The sequence below is a fragment of the Gracilinanus agilis genome, chromosome 2, assembly GCF_016433145.1.
Source record: "Gracilinanus agilis isolate LMUSP501 chromosome 2, AgileGrace, whole genome shotgun sequence".
In the NCBI taxonomy this organism is placed as follows: Eukaryota; Metazoa; Chordata; class Mammalia; order Didelphimorphia; family Didelphidae; genus Gracilinanus; species Gracilinanus agilis.
The window spans coordinates 651,653,205-651,672,932 of record NC_058131.1 but is presented as its reverse complement, the minus strand read 5'-3'; the positions used below and the strand labels follow the sequence as shown (position 1 = coordinate 651,672,932).

The following is a 19,728-nucleotide window of genomic DNA, read 5'->3' as shown; positions in this document are numbered from 1 at the left end:
AAAAAACAAGACTGTTAAAGTAATAAAGATGAAGCATAGCATTCATTACACATGTCATTTAAAAATAAAAACTAAAGATTAAACAGAAAAAAGGTGACCGTAAGGTTAACAATCATAGTTTTGGTCTTCTGCTCAATTGGGTTTAAAAAAAAAAAAAAACTAAGAGAGAGAAATTCTACTATTAAGAACTACAAAATAAAGTTATTATAATTTTAGAGAACTTATCTCAGCCAAAATATCTTAATTGCTTTCTTACTCCAATCTAAATCAGAATTTATTAAAAGCCTACTCTACTTCATGGAGGTAATTTCTTATTTCATGGCTTCTAAAGAGAATTTTTAGAAAAGAACTAAAAAAATGGAATACTATCAAAGAGAATTATTTGTAATTTTTGATCAGATGGAATATTCCTGAAAAGAGGAGTATATCATAAAAGAGAGGTCATATTGACTAGAATGCTGAGCTGGAAAGTGGAAGGCCTGGGATGGAATCTTAACTATGTGACTACAGGCAAAGTATTTAAGTTCCATGATGCAGTTACCTCATCTGTAAGGTATACCTGTCCTACCTATCTTACAGGGTCATTGTTATGAGGCTGACAAGTAAGATAATGGCATTATAACTATAAAGTACTTATGTAAATGGGAGATAAATGTCAGGAAATCAGAAGCTGGGCATTTTTCACTGAGAATTCTCAGATAAAATATTCTTCTAATTGAGCCAAAACCAAATATGTTGACTATGCCCTTCCATTATACTCCAGAATAACCACTCTTCTTTGTATATTTTCACAATAAATGTTTTTTAAACAGTGTTTCTTATAATGTTTTCTTACAAAAAATTTTAAGTATAACAGTATATCCAAAAGTCAATTTTGAATTATCCAATATTTTTATACATACACACACATGTTAAAATTATTATGCTATAGAGCAGAATGAAATATGAAAACCACAGTACTCCTGAGTGAAGCCTTCAGCACATTAAAATATAACTGGGAAATATTTAACAAAATAAATAAAAATATACAATAAAAGGGGGCAGCTGGGTAGCTCAGTGGATTGAGAGCGAGGCCTAGAGTTAGGAGGTCCTAGGTTCAAATCTGGCCTCAAATAATTCCCAGCTGTGTGACCTTGGGCAAGTCACTTGACCCCCATTGCCTAGCCCTTACCACTCTTCTGCCTTGGAGCCAGTACACAGTATTGATTCCAAGATGGAAGGTAAGGGTTTAACACACACACACACACACACACACACACACACACACACACACACACACACTCTCTCTCTCTCTCTCTCTCTCTCTCTCTCAAACATAGATAATATTGATATGTGGTTTTCTAAGTCAATATGAGTCCTGCAGGGATCTTTATGTATGGACTAGAGGTGGTCATTTCCATTTGAGATTGATACCATTAGTACAGAGAAAAGATAGCAAACTTAAAAGTCAGGAAAATGTGGATTCAAGTCTCATCTCTGACAGCTACTAGCTGTGTGGTTCCAGGCTAGTCAATTAATGTCTCAGAGTTCTTGGAAATTCTATAAGGCAAGAAACAGCAGAAAAAGTGGCAATCTACACTGGTAGAGAGTTTCCTCACTTGGATTTTCCTTATATGAATGAAATCACAGGTCCAGTGCCCTATCTCTATCCCTACTAAAATTATATTCATTAAAAGTGCTTTTCCCCTCCCTTCCACTAACTTCCAGCATTAAAAATACAGGATATATTTGCTATATATCACATGTAAAGTTGATACTATAAATAAGACTGAATAAATATCCTGGAATCAAATAGTCAAAACTACATCTGAGGAGAGAGAAGGAAGAAAAATGAAAACTGCAATGTTAAAATTAAGTTTTCTTTTCAAAACATAGTTAAAACAATCAAAATTTGCTTGAGGGAAAAAATTAAAACTAATGATTTAACTAGTTTAGTAAGAAAAATTAAAAGTTAACCAAAAGTCTAAAACATAATTTTTATCACAATATCAATAATCTCCCCCCCCCTTAATCACCATTTCTAATGAGAGGAAAACAAATCCTTCTATTGAACTTTAATAAATTAACTCCATTTTATAGCTTTTCATTCTGTTTTATTTCATTTTAGAAAATATGGCCATGATTCTCATTAGTTTAGAATATATCTAGTTTCATTAAAAAAAAGTTCTTAGCTTGAGAAAAATGAAATCAGTACTCATAGGTTTAAAATTAAATGAGTTTTAAAATGATTATTCTTTTCTCCTTTACAAACAACCTTTACTTTATAGGAAGTACTAATCTTTGTACTCAAAGTAAAATGCCTCTACTAATCTTAACTTGGATAATCTATGGATTTTATAACTTATTTATTTGGCGAGATTACAAAATGTATATCCTATAATTAAAAATTAATCACAAAGCTTAAAAATGTGACAAATATTGACCTAGACAATCTAAAAATTTTTGCCTATACATTCAGACTCTTCCAATTTCTTCTTCCCTTCTGATTTTACCTTGAAGAACCATAATAAATCTTTAATATTTAATGAGACTACATAATTGTTCTTGACTGGAGACATATTTTGGGAAAGGATGTTTTGCTTTATAAAATAAGTTCCTCATACTACATAGTAGGAATTAACTTGAGATATTTTTCCAATTAATAATTCTTAAGAATAGCAAAATTTAGATTAAGATGCCAGGAAATCATGCATTTCACCTTACTTTTTAACCAAGTGCCTTCCCCTTTAGGATCTCAAATTAACATTTTAGAGTCAGTTACAGTATTATTTGGCAAAATAAGGAAAATTTTCTCCCTTGAAAGAATTGGGATTAACTAATAGAAAACGTAAAGCATCATCTTTTTAAATGATATAATCTATATTCTCAGCTCTGTACTGTTTGATTCTTAATAACAGTAACAGTCCCTTAAAACACGGTACCTTTCTTATGAGATTTTTTTGCATGAAAAAACTTTATAAACTGGAAAAGTGTAAATAGTGTAATGAATTCCTGTTATTGGAATTATATTCTAAGTAAATTCAGTATAAAAATGTTCACATTTCTTACTGTATTTTTCTTCTGAGTTGATCTCAAATATACTTATTTAACTGGAAAGGAAAGGAAACTAGAAGCAAATAGAAGCTAACTAGATTTAAAATCTTCTTAACTGCTATTCTATAAAGCTCAAGAAAAAAGAGGTAAAAAACAAAAAGAAGAAAAGGAAAATTAAACACATTGTTCTGTAAGACAGGAAAGAGGACTCACATCAATTATCTTTCAAAGTAGTGAAGCATTAGAACCAAGCCAGAAAATCTGTTAAGATGCATCATGATTCAGGATGTTATTCAATATACTGGTTCATATTGTTTGCATACACTATTTTAAAAATCAAATGTTGTAAATCCATTAAGATGTTTTGGGGAGAAGTCAAGTCATATGGTAGCTTTGTAAAAAAAATTACTATTCCTCTAGTAAGCAGGCAAGATTAAGACAAGGCATATTAAGTTAAAGCTCAAAAACTGAATAATTGTGCATCATTACATGTGCATTTTTCCTCTAGTTTCTTAGTCTATTACTTATTGAGAGAAAAAGTCTACAACCTTTGCAAGAAACATTTCTTCCACTTCCCTTTTGAGCTTAGTTATAGACAAATCATTTATAGAATATAAAACTGCTTGTAAGGAATTCCAAGCCACTCAGCCTAGATTAACGGCCTGTATCTACTCACCTTTGTGCAAATATCTGGCAGACAAAGGGCTAATTTCACCATATCAGGCAGGATGGACTGACATAAGTGCTGGGCCTCTGCCTCTTCAAGGACCTGCAAATCAGTAAAAGACTTTATCAGGTCAAGATGAACCAAGAATAAGGGTCCTATAATTACACAAAAATGTAAGGATGACTTTTTCCTTTTTTGTGGAGATAAAAAACAAGAACACTGTTTTTACTTTATCTTCCCATGCTGAGCCCCTATGAAGGAAAGGGAAGGAAATAAGGATTTATATAGAATCTGCTGTTATAGAAATGCCAGACACTATGCTATGTGTTTTTCCAAATATCTCATTTGATCCTCACAACAACTCTGCAAAGCAGGTACTATTATGATCCCCATTTTACAGGAGAGAAAAATGAGGCAAAAAGAAATGAAATTGCATGGCCAAGGTTACATGTGTCTAAGGCCAGAAGTGAACTCAGTCTTCCTGACTTCAGGTTTAGTACTTTGTGCCACCAGCTACTTCCCTGAGCCAACCTGACACAGTGCCTCTGGGGCAATACAAAATACAATATCCCTATCACTGATACTGGAAATCTTTCTTTGGGTCTCTCTCTCAGTCATCTGGATACCAAGTTTTGACTATTCCAGCTTCATACATACCTTGCCTATGTCCCTTCTACTCTTAATACCCTAAAGTCTTCGATCAGTCCCCTTTCTTTGACTACTAAAATAAACCCTTGGAAAACATATCTTTGACAATGCTCCACAGGGCGTTTGCTCCCAGAGGTCATCTAGCCTCTGCTTGAAAAGTTCAAGGAAAGAAAGCCCTGAAACCTCCCCAAAAAGCCCTCACTCATCTGAGTAACTCTGTTCTGATTTTTCTTAGTTTAAATCCATCAATTCCAAGTTGTTTACATAGTCCAGAGTAAGGGAGGGAAAAAGTCAGTTATCTGATGAAATGGAGTCAAAAACATGAGTATACAGGTTCTTAGCAAAAGACTCCTGTTTTCTTGTCGTCTACCAGGCTCAAGAAATTCAGCAACATCAACTTAGTAAATTATCTGAAGTTACTGAGGATGGTTAGATTAGGTGGAAAGTCTGTGTGGACTGGAAAGGGAGGTACAATAAAAAGTAAATAAAATAACTATAAAAAATAAACAGAACTTCAGCAGATCTCTAATTCAGGATTTGATTTTAAAACCTTAAGCTATTCCAGCAAACACAAAACAGGAAAATTTAAGATGCCTGAGAAGAAGGATGGGGTTTTATTTTTTAAATTATATCACTGCGGTCTATTAGTACATTTTACATATCAGGCTCTTAATGAATGCTTGTGAACTACTGGTTTAATAGGAATTTTTGTGATCAGAATGGGCAGAATTAAAAATGGTCCTTGCTGTATAAAAATGCCTATTTAAGAAGCTTGTGTTTAAAGAAGTTTTGTCCTTATGCACTTAAAAATATGGGAAATAAATCTCTATATCAAATTTTCCTGATAAGCATTTGGTGAACAAAATAAACAATTAACAGATATATACGTGTATATGTGTATATACATGTGTGCACATATGTGTTTATAGATATACACACATACATAAAAATGAAATGGAGCAAGCTCCTAGGTGGCATAGTAGATAAGAGTGCTGGTCCTGAAGTCTGGAAAAACTGAGTTCAAATCCAGCCTCAGACACTGATAGGTTGTATGACTCTGGGCAAATCACTTAAACCTTTTTGCCTTCCTCATCTGTAAAATGATCTGAAGAAGGTCATGGCAAAAAGAATCATGTTACAGGAGGCAGCTAGAGCTCAGTGGTTAAGAGCACTGGGCCTAGAGTCAGGAAGACCTGAGTTTAAGTCCAGCCTTAGACACTTTCAAGCTCTGTGACTGTGAGCAAATCACTTAACCTCTGAATGCCTGACAAAAGGATTCATTGAACCCAATGGAGAAGGAAATGACAAACTATTCTAGTATCCTTGCCAAGAAAACACCATGGATAGTAACTGTCCAGAGGTCACAAAGAGTCAGACATGACTGAATGACTGAACAGTAACAACAGAAAAATGACTAAAAGTTATTCCCCAATAGATAAGTGGTCAAAGGATATGAAGATAGTCCCACTGATCCTTTGGTAGTAGAACTATGAATAAGTACAATCATTTGGAAAGCAACTTGAATTTATGCAAATAAAGTGAATTTGATCTCAAGATCTGACTGCAATGCTTATATCCCAAGGAAGTCACTGACAAGAAAAAATTTCCCATATATACTAAAATATTTACAGTAGTACTTTTTGTAATAATAAAGGAAATGGTTAAACTGTGGCATATGAATGTAACGGAATGTAACTGTTGTAAGAAATTATGAATACAGAGAAGCATGGAAAGATCTACAAAAACTGATACAAAGTGAAGTAATGATTATAATATTATGAATGCAAAGACTTACAAAAACATCAGAAGTTAATGCTGCATCTGTAAAATGATCTGGAGAAGGAAATGGCAGACTACTTCAATACCTTTGCTGAGGAAACCCTCAAAGGGATGAGAAAGAGCCTACATGACTAAAAAACAACTAAACAATTCTTCCTGGACCCATCACTTTTTGAGGGCAGCTAATTGATCCAATGAATACAGAACTGGGCTTGGAATCAGCAAAACTCATGTTCCTGAATTCAAATCTAACTCCAGACATCTTGTGTGTGAACCTGGGCAAATCACTTAATCCTGTTTGCCTCAGTTCCTCATTTGTAAAATTAGCTGGAAAAGGAAACTGCAAACCACATCAGCATATTCAACAAGAAAACCCCAAATGCGATCACAAAGAGATGGACACAACCCAAAGACTTCATGAACAACAACTGAACTTTCAGAATTTTCCAAGTTTTGTTGAAGGTTCATGAAAGAAAATAATTCATTAAGAACTAGAATTGAACAAGGGAAGCCAACAACTTCCTATGGCAATAAGAAATAAAAAAGCAAAATCAAAAGAATGAAACAATAGAAGAAATATGAAACATCTTATCACAAAAACTGATCTGGAAAACAAATCAAGAAGAGGCAGTATAAGAACAGTCTCCCAGAAAGTTATAATCAAAAAAGAAGTTCAGATACCATACTCTAAGAAATCATCAAGGAAAACTTCCCAGAAATTCTAGAACTAAAGGGTAAAATAAAAATGGAAAGAATTCACCAATCATGACCACAGAGACTCCAAGAAGAAAATGTACAGGAACACATTGCTAAGTTCCATAGCTCCCATGTTAAGGAAAAAATACCACAAGCCACAAGGAAAAACAACCACAACAACTTAAATACTCTAGAGTTATAGCCAGAATAACACAAGACTTACCAGCTTCCACATTAGAAGAACAAAGGACATGGAAGAGAATATTTTGAAGAGCCAAAGAATTGGGTTTACAACCAAGAATAACATACCCAGAAAAGCTGAACATAAGTATACAAAGGGGCAAAAAAAAAGACATTTAATGAAGTAAAGGAGTTTCAACTATTCTTGATGAAAAATCCAGAACTCAATAGAAAATGTGATCTATAAGAAAAATAGTAAGATAAATATTAAAGACCAATTATAAGCAATCCAAAAGGTCAAACCATTTACTTCTTACATGGAAAAGAATAACATCATTACCTGGGTAGTCTGAAAGGGCATATATAGATAAAAGACTTGAGTTTGAATTGAATATAATGGAATGAACTAAAAATAATAAAATAAAGCAGGAAGAAGTAAAAAGATGTTCATTGCAAAATTACAAAGAACATGCATGGCTCAAAAGAAGTTCAGATAAAAGAAAATACTTTCTATCCCACAACTTGATAGAACTGGGAGTTCTGCAAGTGTAACACACAGACTTCTTTCAACGTATTGATAAACTGATATTTTTTCCTCTCTTTTTCTCTTTAACAAATATTTGTTTTAAGAGATAACTCTCTAGGAGGAAGAAAGAACCTGAAGAAAATTACGATGATGTAAAATAACAAAATATCAATGAAAACATTTTAATTTTTAAATGAGAAATACATGAATAATTTTATTAAATATATTCATACATTTTCAATCTCAAGACATTTCACCTTACGTGTCTAACAAGCTGTCATTTTCTTTCATTTTTCTCCTGTGGGTATCTCTCCCTGTCTTTTCAAAGTGACACATGAGTAGCTACAGCCTTGCTTCACAGGCTGTCACACGCTATACAATATCACTTATTTAGTGACACATTACAGCATTGGACTTTTTCGGGGCTGTCAACACTTCAACTATTTGTTAAATGTCACTTTTAAAAAGCAAATGATAGTCACAAAGCACTCCTCTCTGGAAAAAGAACTAAGGCTGGTAAATAAATACTCAACTCCTATCTAAGATGGAATGAATTATCTCTAAGATGTCCATCAAATCTTCTGTTTTCTGATCTAGTAGCATCTTTCTTCAACTCCTACATATTCAAAAATATATATTTATTTTTAAATCAGTGTGTGTCTGTAAAAAACTAAAAGCAAAGTTCACAAATTACAGTGGATAAAGTACTTTGGGGGCTGAGATCCAATTAATGTTAGAAGAAAATGAGCATTTATTTACAAAAAGAAGCATCAGTTAAGTACTTCCAAAAATGATCAGCTAAAATAGTGTCATTACAAACTAGCATTCTTCATGTAACAAAAAGATAGGATGATTATTACCTGAATAACAATAGCATATTCAGGATGACAATATTACATAGTTAAAATGAAACATGATAAAACCTCAAAGAGATGTAGAAAAATGGGGATACTAATGTTTTTGGTGGAACTGTAAACTGATACAATCTGGAGAGTAATTTGGAATTATGCCCAAAATTATAAAACTGTATCAATCCAGCAATAACACTGTAGGGTCTGTTTCCCAAGGAGATCAGGAAAAAAGGAAAAGAACCTACCTATCTGCTCAAAATAAATAAATGAACACACACACACACACACACACACACACACACACACACACACACACACCCCCTCCTTTGTGTTGGCAAAGAATTGAAAATCAAAGGGATGTCCACCATTTGGGGAAATGGCTGAACAAGACATAGTATATGATGTAATAGAATACAAATACATCATAAGAAACAAAAATATGGAGTGTGTGTGTCCATTTGTACTCTGGCCTCCTCTGTACCTGTTACCTCATCCTCTGCCCACCATGGCTGCCTATAAGCTCATGCTGATCTGCAACAGAAACAGCACCTGGAACTTAAGAGAACCACTTCAGCAGCCGATATGGTGTGGACCTGAGCCCTGCTGGACACCAAGATGCTGGTTATGAACTTGATATCTGCTTCACCTCTGTGCAGAAAAGAATAATTCGTACCCTTTAGATAGTACTAGATGCCACTGACCAGATGTGGTTTTCTGTAGTTAGAACCTGGCCCCTCAATGAGCAATACTATGGAAGGTCTGATAGAGATGGCTGCTAAGCACAGTGAGGCGCAGGTCAAGATCTGGCAATGATCCTATGATATCCCACCACTTTCAATGGAGGCCAAACACCCCTTCTACAAGTGAAGAGTGAATCAAACTTTGTCTATCAATCAGCAACTTTTAAATTAATCAATCAAAAACTTGGCATCCCTACTTAACACTACTTAAAAGAGTTCCAAGTCACTTGCTAAAATGGGTGACAAAGCCAAAAGCCACTGCCCTGCCCCTGGGCAGTGCTAAGAAAATTGAAAGACTGCAATTAGTTTCCATAAAGTGGAGGAAAGAACAGAAAGTGATGTGGGGAAAAGGACTATTAAAAGGCCTGAACTTCCTGTCTGGGGATCTTCTCCTTTGGACTTTTCTCCTTCGGGATTTGGCTATTGGAACCTTGGAACTTTTGCCTTTTGGACTTCACCTTTTAGACCGCTCCTTCAGTCTTCTCCTTTGAATTGCTCCTTCAACCTTCTCATTTGTACTTGTTCTTTGGAGGAACATTAGCTTTTGAATCTTCTCCTTGAGGCTGCTTCTTTGAAGGGCAGCTTCGGAGACTCTGCGTTGATGAGCTGGATTGAAGGAGGACTCTTTCCCTGAATCCTGCATTGGCTTCTTGGGTGAGTAGCTGGCCTACCTTTTCTGGAGGAGGCTGAGTTGGTGGGACCCCTACTGAAGACATTACCGGCTGAAGGTTACTGAGCCCTGCCGGGGCTGAGCCACATACTGGATCAACATTTAGGGTGATAGGCTAGACATTTCTCTACCCTCTTCTTATATTTCTCCACTTTCACTCTTTCCACCTCTGTAAATAAAGCTACTAAAAGTCATTTTAACTTAAGCTATAATATTTTTAAATCAGCAACCACAATATTACTTTCATATTAGCATAAAAACCTAAATTTTTATATTTCTTACAAACATCAAAAACGACTGGTGCTATACTTATTAAGGATCAGTTGCCCTCCTGAGAGAGCCTGAAAGACACCACTGCCCAGGCTTTACTCTTCTGGAACAAGGAAATCAACCCCTATATCAAGGAAGGATAACATGTTCTGATTGTAACCCCTGGCAATAGCTTTCGAGGGATTGTCAAACATGTTGAGGGTCTGTCTAAAGAAGCAATAATGGAGCTGAACCTGCCCACTGACATTCCTGTAGTGTGTGAGTTGGACAAGAATCTGAAACCCATCAAGCCCATGCAGTTCCTTGAGGATGAAGAGACTATGCACAAAGCCATCAAAGTCATAGCAGTCCAAGGCAAGGCCAAGAAGTGAAAGCACATGCCAGCAATAGCCTTTTCACTGTTCCCACCACATTTCTCTCTTGCCTGCTCCACACACTGACTACTGCCTTAGGGATCAACATATAGCTGCAGGTGGGGGACTGATGGTTCCTTCTCTTATTTCTTTACTATTTCAGACCAATTCCTTTCTCTCCTGTTGACTCTCTCCTCAATCATATTAGTCAAAATGCCTGCTGGGTGGTTTAGGACAATAAGGACCTGTTTGGGGCTTAGGGATGGGGACTCATAGGATAAGGAGTGACCAATGTGTGAAGCTAAAAGAAGCAGTTGTTCCAGTTATTCCTATGAGCCAATCCTGCCAGTAGGACAGCCCTCTCAGAGGCTGTTGCAGGAAATTGTCATTTAATAAATAATGAAAGTTTAAACATGGATCCTATTTCTTCCCTAACCCAAGAAAAATGGATCTGGAGGTGGAGATTATGTGCTAATGTTTACTTGTTACATTTACTTTCAAAAGAGACCTTTCTAGAATGGTTATTTTTAGTGATTTTTTAAATTAAACTGTCCCACATGGTAATCATCAGAGAACTCAAGCTGTACCAGAGTGCAGATGAGTTCCTTGATTTCTAAGGGGTGGATGAGTACATCTCACTGTGCATTTTATAGCACCATTTCTGTTCTGTGGCAGGGCCCTCAAATCATGTTAAAATGTATGTCCGTATCCCACTGCCTTCCAGTCACACAGACCTGCCATGAGGACCCTCATCAGTTTTAGCATAACTACTAACCCTGCTCCTCCCTGCTTTTTTGTTGTTCATTATAAAAGAGTGATGTGCAATAAAAAAAAATGGAAAAAACTACATGAAAACTAAATGAAAAGTGAACTGAATAGAACCAAGAGAACATTATATATAGCTACAGAATAATATTTGAAGAATAACTTGGAAATGTCTAGCTCTAGAAAAACAACTGATAAAAAAAACACAAAAGGACACAATTTACATATATATATATAATTATTTTTTGGTTGGGTGATGCCTTCTAAGATGCAGAGAGGAGAAGGGGGGCATTGAAATACCTGGAAACCTTAATGTAACCAACAAACAAAATGAATGAATTTATAAAAAATTCAAGCAAATAGACGAAAATCACACTAAAAAGCTTGAGAAAATACTATAAGCTGACAGTATAACTCTTTATTTTCTATTTTCAACTTATTCTTTCAATTTCAGGTCATCAAATTACTAAGCCACATCTGGAGGTTAAGGGAGAAGAAGCATGGGAGGAATGTTTCTTTCACATCTCGTACAGTTTATGTTTCTTGATCATAATTTATTAGGGACATTTTGCCTATTTGTCCAGCTAAACCTCCAGAAATTTACTTGGGAAAAAAAACTCTCCAAAATAAACCCAACTCTTTAGTCTTTCTTTTCTTCCAACACAGTCATGACTAACCTTTTATGAAGATGAATTATCAGTTAAGCCGCTTAATGTACAGAGGTAAGGATTCAACCTTCCCTTTGCTGATGGATATGACATGGGAAATTTCATGAAAACCCCTTTTTAAATATTTGTCTAAAATATTATTAATGATTTGTATCACAAATGAGAAAAGCCAAACATTTCATTATTTCTTCTTTTCTAGAATATTTAATGAACCCCATTAACTGAAATAATTCTATAAATTATGTCTCTATTATTGAAATAATATCATAAGTCAAATCCACTGTTGGCAAAACCAGAAAACTGGTATAATTTCAATTTTAAGAGATGAAGAAAGAATTTCATGTCTTTATTTTAAGTAATAAAATGGGAGAAGACAGATAACCTAGCTTAAAGAACAGCTGAAGAGAAAATTAGCTTCTAAAACGTGGTTAATTACAAACTAACAAATACATTTAATGACATTAGTCATTTCTTTTTGGTACAATGGATAGAGCACTGGGTCTGGAGTCAGGAAAACTCAACTTCATGGGTTCAAACTTGGCCTCAGACACTTACTAGCTATATAAACTTGGGCAAGTCGCTTGACTGTTTGCCTTAGTTTCCTCATCTATAAAATGAGTTGGAGAAGCAAATGGCAAACCACCCCAGTACCTTTACCAAGAAAACCCCAAATGGGGTCACAAAGACTCCAATATAACTAAACAACTAAACAACCACCACCAAAGGTCATGATACCAATTCTCAACTTTTCTGGAAATGTGACATCCAATGTCTTTACTTTGTTAATTGTAAAATGGTACTTTCCTCCTCTTTTTCTCAGTACCCCTCCAAAAAAGGAACTAAATTAAGTATTTTTAAAATTAAAGTGAATTAAACATATAGGTTCAGAAGATTTACAGCTAAAAGGGACCTTAGGTGTTAAGTAGCATAGCCAGACCTTGAAGGCAGACCCTCTGATGTCAAATTCTATGTTCTTCTCGTTATGTTTATTTGTACTGATATACCCTACAACAAACCTTAATCTAATTGGGAAAATCCCAATTTTTTTTCCTAAATCAGAGGAAGCTCATATTTAAGCCAATTCAGATAATAACCATCCTTTTTACAATCTAAAAATATTCCTACCAGGAATTTCCATCAAAAAGTGTGGCTACTGGCAAAAGAAACTTTAGAGGGAAGAAAAAATTGTAACATCATATGATACAGGGAAAAGTACTTGGAAAAGCCCTGTCTATTTCTGACATTTATCAGATGAGGGCTGACACTTTGAAGAACAGAAGATAGCAGCTTACAAGAAAACAAATTCATTTTGTTTAATTTTTTTGAAAATTCATGCAAGTTTTTGAAATCTAACCCAAGGATGATCTCTCAGGTATATTGCCCTTATAAGAATTACAACTTCACTTGAAAATGTTGTTTTTATTTTTGAGTGAGTTTTCAACAAATAGCTAGGGGGAAAATGATATTTTTGATACCTTTTAAGTAGTGATGTCAGGAATGAAGAACTGAGCGATTAATTATTCATGGATCTAAAAGAAGATTCTCTGGATTTTTTTGTATTGTATCTCTCTAAAGAAGAAAGAAGGAAAAGAATGAAGATATAAGAAGAAGAGGAGATAAATTCAGTATCTATGAAAGGACAACACCAGAGATAAACTGGGAAAATGTTGTACTAATTAGTTATATCAATTCTCTCTTTCCTTTCCCCCCCCCCCTCAAATAATTTCTGAGAACTTTCCCATGAATCTTCAAAGCATCAGAAGGATGAGAAAAAACTGATCAAAATGGCAATTGATTATAATAAACCAAAAGACACACACACACAGGCTTCTAAATACATGCCCTTGCCCTTAAGTGAATGAATAAACTCTTCATCTAAAACAGTGGCATACAAATTAGGTGGGACAAAATAAAAGCAGTAAATTTATCGACTTAAACACTTAGCTGTTTAACATCCTTAATTTTTTTTTTCATTTACAATGTCCTCCTTTGGTTACAACCACTGCTTTTACACAATTCAGCACTGATTCTGTTTTCGTTTCTTCCCCACTCTCCACCCCCACTCTCAGCTGCTAAGGAAGTAGCAAGAAGCAGGAGACCTATGATTTCAATGGTATAGAAAACTCCAGATCAAACAATTCCCCTTTCCAATGCAGATCTGCACCAGCTTGGCAACTCAGTTTTGAAGAGTTAAGGCAACAGAAGATTAAATGCTCACATCACACAACCAATGTTCAGAGACAGGGTCTGAATCCCATCTTCCTAATACTGAGGCTATTTCCCTATCCATCGAATCATAGTGCCCTATATCATTTCTTAGACACATTTAACAATGCAAAATAGTCATCATAATAATGAGATCTAGAGACAGCTAGGTGTTTCGTGAATAGAAAGCTAGGCCTGGAGTTGTGACGTCCTGGATTTGAATGTGATCTCAGACATTTCCTAGCTGTGTGACCCAGGGCAAAATCACTTAGTCCCAATTGCTTCATCTAGCTTTTACCACTCTCCTGCCTAAGAATCAATAAGACATTAGGTAAGGGTTAAAAAAAAAAAAAAAAAAGGTCTGAGGAATCCAGAAACTGCCTCGAACAGCGAATAACCTCTTTGCCAACCAATATGGCAGCCAATGACACTTTAAGCATTCGCTTAAAATACAAGCTAATTTGAAAAATATGGCAAAAAATGACTGAAAACTAAGAAACTATTATTTCACAAAGCAAAAACAATTGAAAAGAAAGCAAACCTTTAGAAAATCTGACACAAAGGCCAAGCTAAGATAGAATACACAGAATCGCAGATCTAGAGGTGAAGAAACCTTAGAAGTAACAGAGTTCAATTCCTTCTTTTTACAAATAAAAAGACTGAGGCCCAGGAAAGTTACCTGCTAAAAGTCACATAGGTAATAAGCATCAAAGATTGACTTTAAACTAAGGTCCTCTGATCCCAGAGGCAATACTCTTGAAATAAAATAATATATTGGTATTTTTATAATGACTTATTTTAAGCTATGATGGAACTGGAGTTATCATATTTGAATTTCATCACCGGATGTACCATGTGAAGAAATACCAATGCCACTTAAGAAGATTAAATCAGGAAGAAGAGGTAGACCTCACCAAAAACATACTGAAGTTACACAATTTTAAAAGGTACTCAAGGTTCTATTTTGAAGATATTTCAAAAGAAAATGATCATTGATCATGCTTTACAGATAAATAAATGATGGATATCAGCAAATACTACAGCTGCTTTTGTAGTTTTGTGAATATCGTCAATGAAAACATACAGAAATAGGATAAATGATCCATTTTACAGTGCTATAACTGAGAGCAATAGAAAAAATTCAAATATTGATCTGTTTTTTAGAAAATGTTTATCTTCAAAGAAAAAAGGTAACCTTTAAGGCTCTACACTTGACAAAGTTCCTTCCAACAATACTTTAAAATTGTCATACTCATGACACATACAACCACAGAGATTATTTTGATGTCAAATTACGGATACAACCAGAAATTGTTGGTAAGTATTTATTAAGTGCCTTCTATGTGTCAGGCACTGGGTCCTAGGCCCTGGGGATAGAAGCACAAAAAACGGAACAATGTCTAATTACAATGAGCTTACATGCTGAAGTAGGATATAATAAGTACATTTAAAAATACATACAGCAAGAACACCAAAGTAGCATAGATAGAGAACCTAGCTTGGAGTTCAGATTCAAATATGGGTTCAACTCTGCCCTCAGACACTTTCCCCTTTGCCTTTCAGTCTTAAGAGTTGTTACAAGGACATAAAGTAAGGGTTAAAAAAAAAAGCATACATTATAAGGTTAATCAATTCAAATATGTACAAAATAGTTAAATAAAAAGGTAATTTGGGAAGGAGGATTCTCATAAAACAATAGAATTGCTTATTCATGCTAAGGTTCTCCAAATGCTCCTATTAATAGATGGCACAATACTAAGTACATTAAGTCCTGCACATAGCAAAGTCTCCACAGTGAGATACATAAAGAGATTAAAAAGAAAATCCTCATAACTATCCATAGTGAAAAACCAAGTAAAATCCACTATCTACAATTACTAAGAAAATTTTTCATTGCCCTGATTTTGTATAATATATAATGGGATAGACAGGTTGCTCAAGTTAATCCATCAGTATTTTAGCAGAAATACCATAGGACAAAATAAATGTTTTCCAGTATTTTAAAAAACAGGAGTAGAATCTGCAAACTATTGGCCAAAGAACTTCAATTAAATTCTTAACAAGACCCCAGAACATATCATAAAGTGATGGTGAATGAACATCTGGAAGACAAGTGATTCCAAAGTCCCAGCATGGTCTCATCAAGAAAAGGTTATTTATGTTATTTTTAAGTGCCACCACAACACTAAAATATCACAGAATAACAGCAGGGACTAGACCTGTGAAGTCCCTGATTGAGGAAACTCCTAGATGAAGAAATTACCTCTACCACCATGGATTGGCATCTTCCCAGGTGGCAGCATAGAACTGAGGAGTAATGTGACTTGCCCAGAGTCACACAGTCATTCAGTATGTGTAAGAGGTGATCCTTTACAGGCAAAAGTGAATCTAGTCAGATTGTTCCAGAAACTCTTATTCCTTTGAATATTCCTTCCTCCATCAATGGCTAAATAGCAGAAGCAAGGGAAAAAGTAGGAAATAAGCTTCTACCTTCCTACATCCACACCCTCAGCTCCCACCATCATGAGCAGTGAGGGGAATGAAAATAAAGAAGAAAAGCATTAAAAAAGTTCCTCTTTTTTTTGCCTTGCTTCAGACAGCCACAAGACAACCAGAATTTGGAGGAATGAGGAAGAAACAATGCTTCTCCACACTTTCCCATCCCAACCTCACCCCTCTCTCTGTCTCTTTACTCCAGCCACAGGATCTATAAATAGATCATAGGTTTAGAACCCAGGGGGTAAATCCCCATTGCCAAGGTTGTATTGAGGGATAGATTTCAAACTGTGGTGTGTGTATGTTTGTGTAACATTTTCAGATAGTATACATTATATACAATGTGATATGGCAGCTACTGTAGTCTTGGGCTGCATAAAGAGACACGGCTACAGGAATAAGAATGTGAAAGGCACACTGTATTCTATCCTGGACAAAGAGTATCTGAACTTTAGGTCCAGTTCTGGAAATCATACTTTAGAAAGGACACTGATAAAACTCTAGAGCTATTTTGCGAACCTATGGTACACATGCTAGAGGGTGCTGGCAGGGGCTGCTCCCCTCCCCCTTTCCATACATGCCTAAGGACATTTCTTCCATCACCCACCCCTCTGCCCACCAGCCCAATGGGATCACTTCCTCCATCCACTATGGGGGCAAAGGGGAGGGGGGCTGTCTCACATGCATGTGATATTTGCAATATGGGCACTCAATCTCTAAAAGGTTCACCATCATTGTGCCTCCCCCACCCCAGACCTTGTGCCATGCCCCTCCCAAATGCCAAGCATGCCCCATCCCCCACCTAACCCCACACAGGAGAGGGAGAAAGTGATCCCACTGGACTGCTGGGCAGAGGAGTGGGTGAAGTGAGGAACGTCCTCAGCTCAAGTGAAGAGGGAGAGAGGAGTAGCCTGAACGCTCTGCTCCCCTCCAGCTGCGTGGCCTGTGAGCCACCCCACCCATCTTACTCCCTTTTTGCTTCTACTGGACTGCTGGGCAGAGGGGTGGGGGATGTGAAAAGTGCCATCAGGCACAGTGGAGATGGGGAGGGGAGTAGCTCTGCCTGAGTCCCTCTGCCTTTCTAGTGACAAACTCAGAGGGGGCAGGCATGTGCCCACAGAGTGCTCTGTGTGCTATCTTTGGCACCTGTGCCACAGGTTCTCCATCACTGCTTTAGAAGATCCAGAAGAGGGCAACTGAAAGAACCTAGCATATTTAATCTAGAGAAGACTTACGAGGGGCATGATAGCTATCTTCAAGTATATCAAGAGATATCACATGGAAGGGTATTAAACTTGTACTGTTTTTTATCCCAGAGGGAAGGATAAAGAACAATTGGTAAAAGTTTCAAAGATAAAAATTTAGGCTTGATGTCAGGAAAAAAAAAAGCAATTACAGGTATTTTAAAGTGGAATAGGTCACCTTGGGAAGTAGCGGGCTCCCTGTCATTGGAGGATTTCAAGTAAAGGTTGATCATATGTTAGGCATGTCACAAAGGGACTCTTATTTCAGTACAGACTGGACTAGAAAGCCACTGAGGTCCCTTCCAACTCTAAAATTCCATTATACATAAATACACACATAAAAATATGTCCAAAATTCCAAAAATGGGGCTTAAAATTGAACTATGAAATCACAGTTTGTGAAATGAAAACTAGTGATTTCTGGTCTCCTTAACGATGCATTTGTTAAAAGAGTTATTTCCTAAGCTTTCTACCAAGTCGATCTAAAAACTAAATTACACTGTCCTCCACTAACAGCCTGCTTTACTTGCCTATACTTACCTCCCACTATTTCCAAACTGAAACCAATTCCTGGTAAGACTGTTCTCCTTTTGGTTCCCTACATATACCAAATATAATTCACACTTGTATACCTCTGACCTTATTTGCTCCTCCTACTTAGGATAGTATTTCTATTCCTCTCCAACAGAGCATATCCTACATCTCCTTCATTTTCTCTTTGAAGACTTCCCTAGTTATCACCAAGCCAAAATCACCCTTCCCTTACTTTAGCAGTTAATGGTATTTATAACCTGTTCCACACAACCCAGAAGCATTTGATTACATATGGTTCTGACTGCTCTCTGATGTTTTATATGTTTTGATTGTCCAATTAGAATACAAACTATTTGAATGCTAAAGCTCTGTCTTTTATTTATATTCCTCTGGTCACAGTATTAAGTTGAATGTAAAGTACATTCAGATGCCTATTGCGTTAGTTTTATATTTAATACATTGAGATAAGCATTCATTCCTTCAGTGCACTATTAAATGTCAAAAAAATTTTTTCAGGTAGAACTGTGCCAAGCCAATTGTCCTGATATATTGGCCCCAATTGCCTATGTTCTAACAAAGGATATCACCTATACACACATAAGGAGTACTGGGATATAGACATGCAGACATTTAAGTGTCATGCTGTTTAAAAAAAAACAAAAAAAAACAAACAACCTTCCCAAAATAATCATGTTCTCTAAAATGTTCTTTTCTGATAAGACAGAAAAGATAAACTGGACTTCTTGAAGTTCCCAGTCTATATCCAGTGGGTGGGAGCTCACAAATTTAGTAGCAGCTGAGTGATAATGATTAGATATTAAAGAATGTTTGGTTAAAATCAGAACATCTAAAAGAAAGTGGAATAAAATCAAAATAATTTTGAAACAACTGAAATATAACAAATTGGGAAGCAAATAACCTAGCCAACTAGCCAATATGAATGAGTCAAGCTATATGGCCATAACTAATTTTTTTAAACCCTTACCTTCTGTCTTGGAGTCAATACTGTGTATTGGCTCCAAGGCAGAAGAGTGTTAAGGGCTAGGCAATGGGGGTTAAATGACTTGCCCAGGGTCACACAGCTAGAAAATGTCTGAGGCCAGATTTGAACCTAGGACCTCCTGTCTCTAGGCCTGGCTCTCAATCCATTGAGTCACCCAGCTACCCCTCCCATAACAATTTATTTTAATATCTATACAATCTTTTGAAAAATAGATATGCTTGTAAAATAATTTGTAAGCTGAGTAGTTACTTTCCATGTAAATTTGAATTTTATACTTATTAATTTTTCTGTTTTGTTTTTTAAAAAAATGAATCAGAGACAGTTGGGTGACTCAATAACTAGAGCCAGGCCTAAAGATGTGAGGTCCTGAGTTTAAATTTGGTTTACATACTTCCTAGCT

The 19,728-nt window shown here is 35.9% G+C and overlaps 1 protein-coding gene and 1 pseudogene across 1 annotated transcript in view; one reads left to right on the top strand and one right to left on the bottom strand.

The window, feature by feature from the left end:
- The window catches only part of PARG (poly(ADP-ribose) glycohydrolase), a 141,098-nt gene that overhangs the window by 75,798 nt on the left and 45,572 nt on the right, over window positions 1-19,728 (bottom strand). The window contains exon 8 of the mRNA XM_044665770.1: window positions 3,710-3,802. Coding sequence (XP_044521705.1) covers window positions 3,710-3,802 — 93 coding nt within the window. The remainder of the gene's footprint in view (window positions 1-3,709; window positions 3,803-19,728) is intronic.
- LOC123238265 lies at window positions 8,886-10,431 on the top strand (annotated as a pseudogene).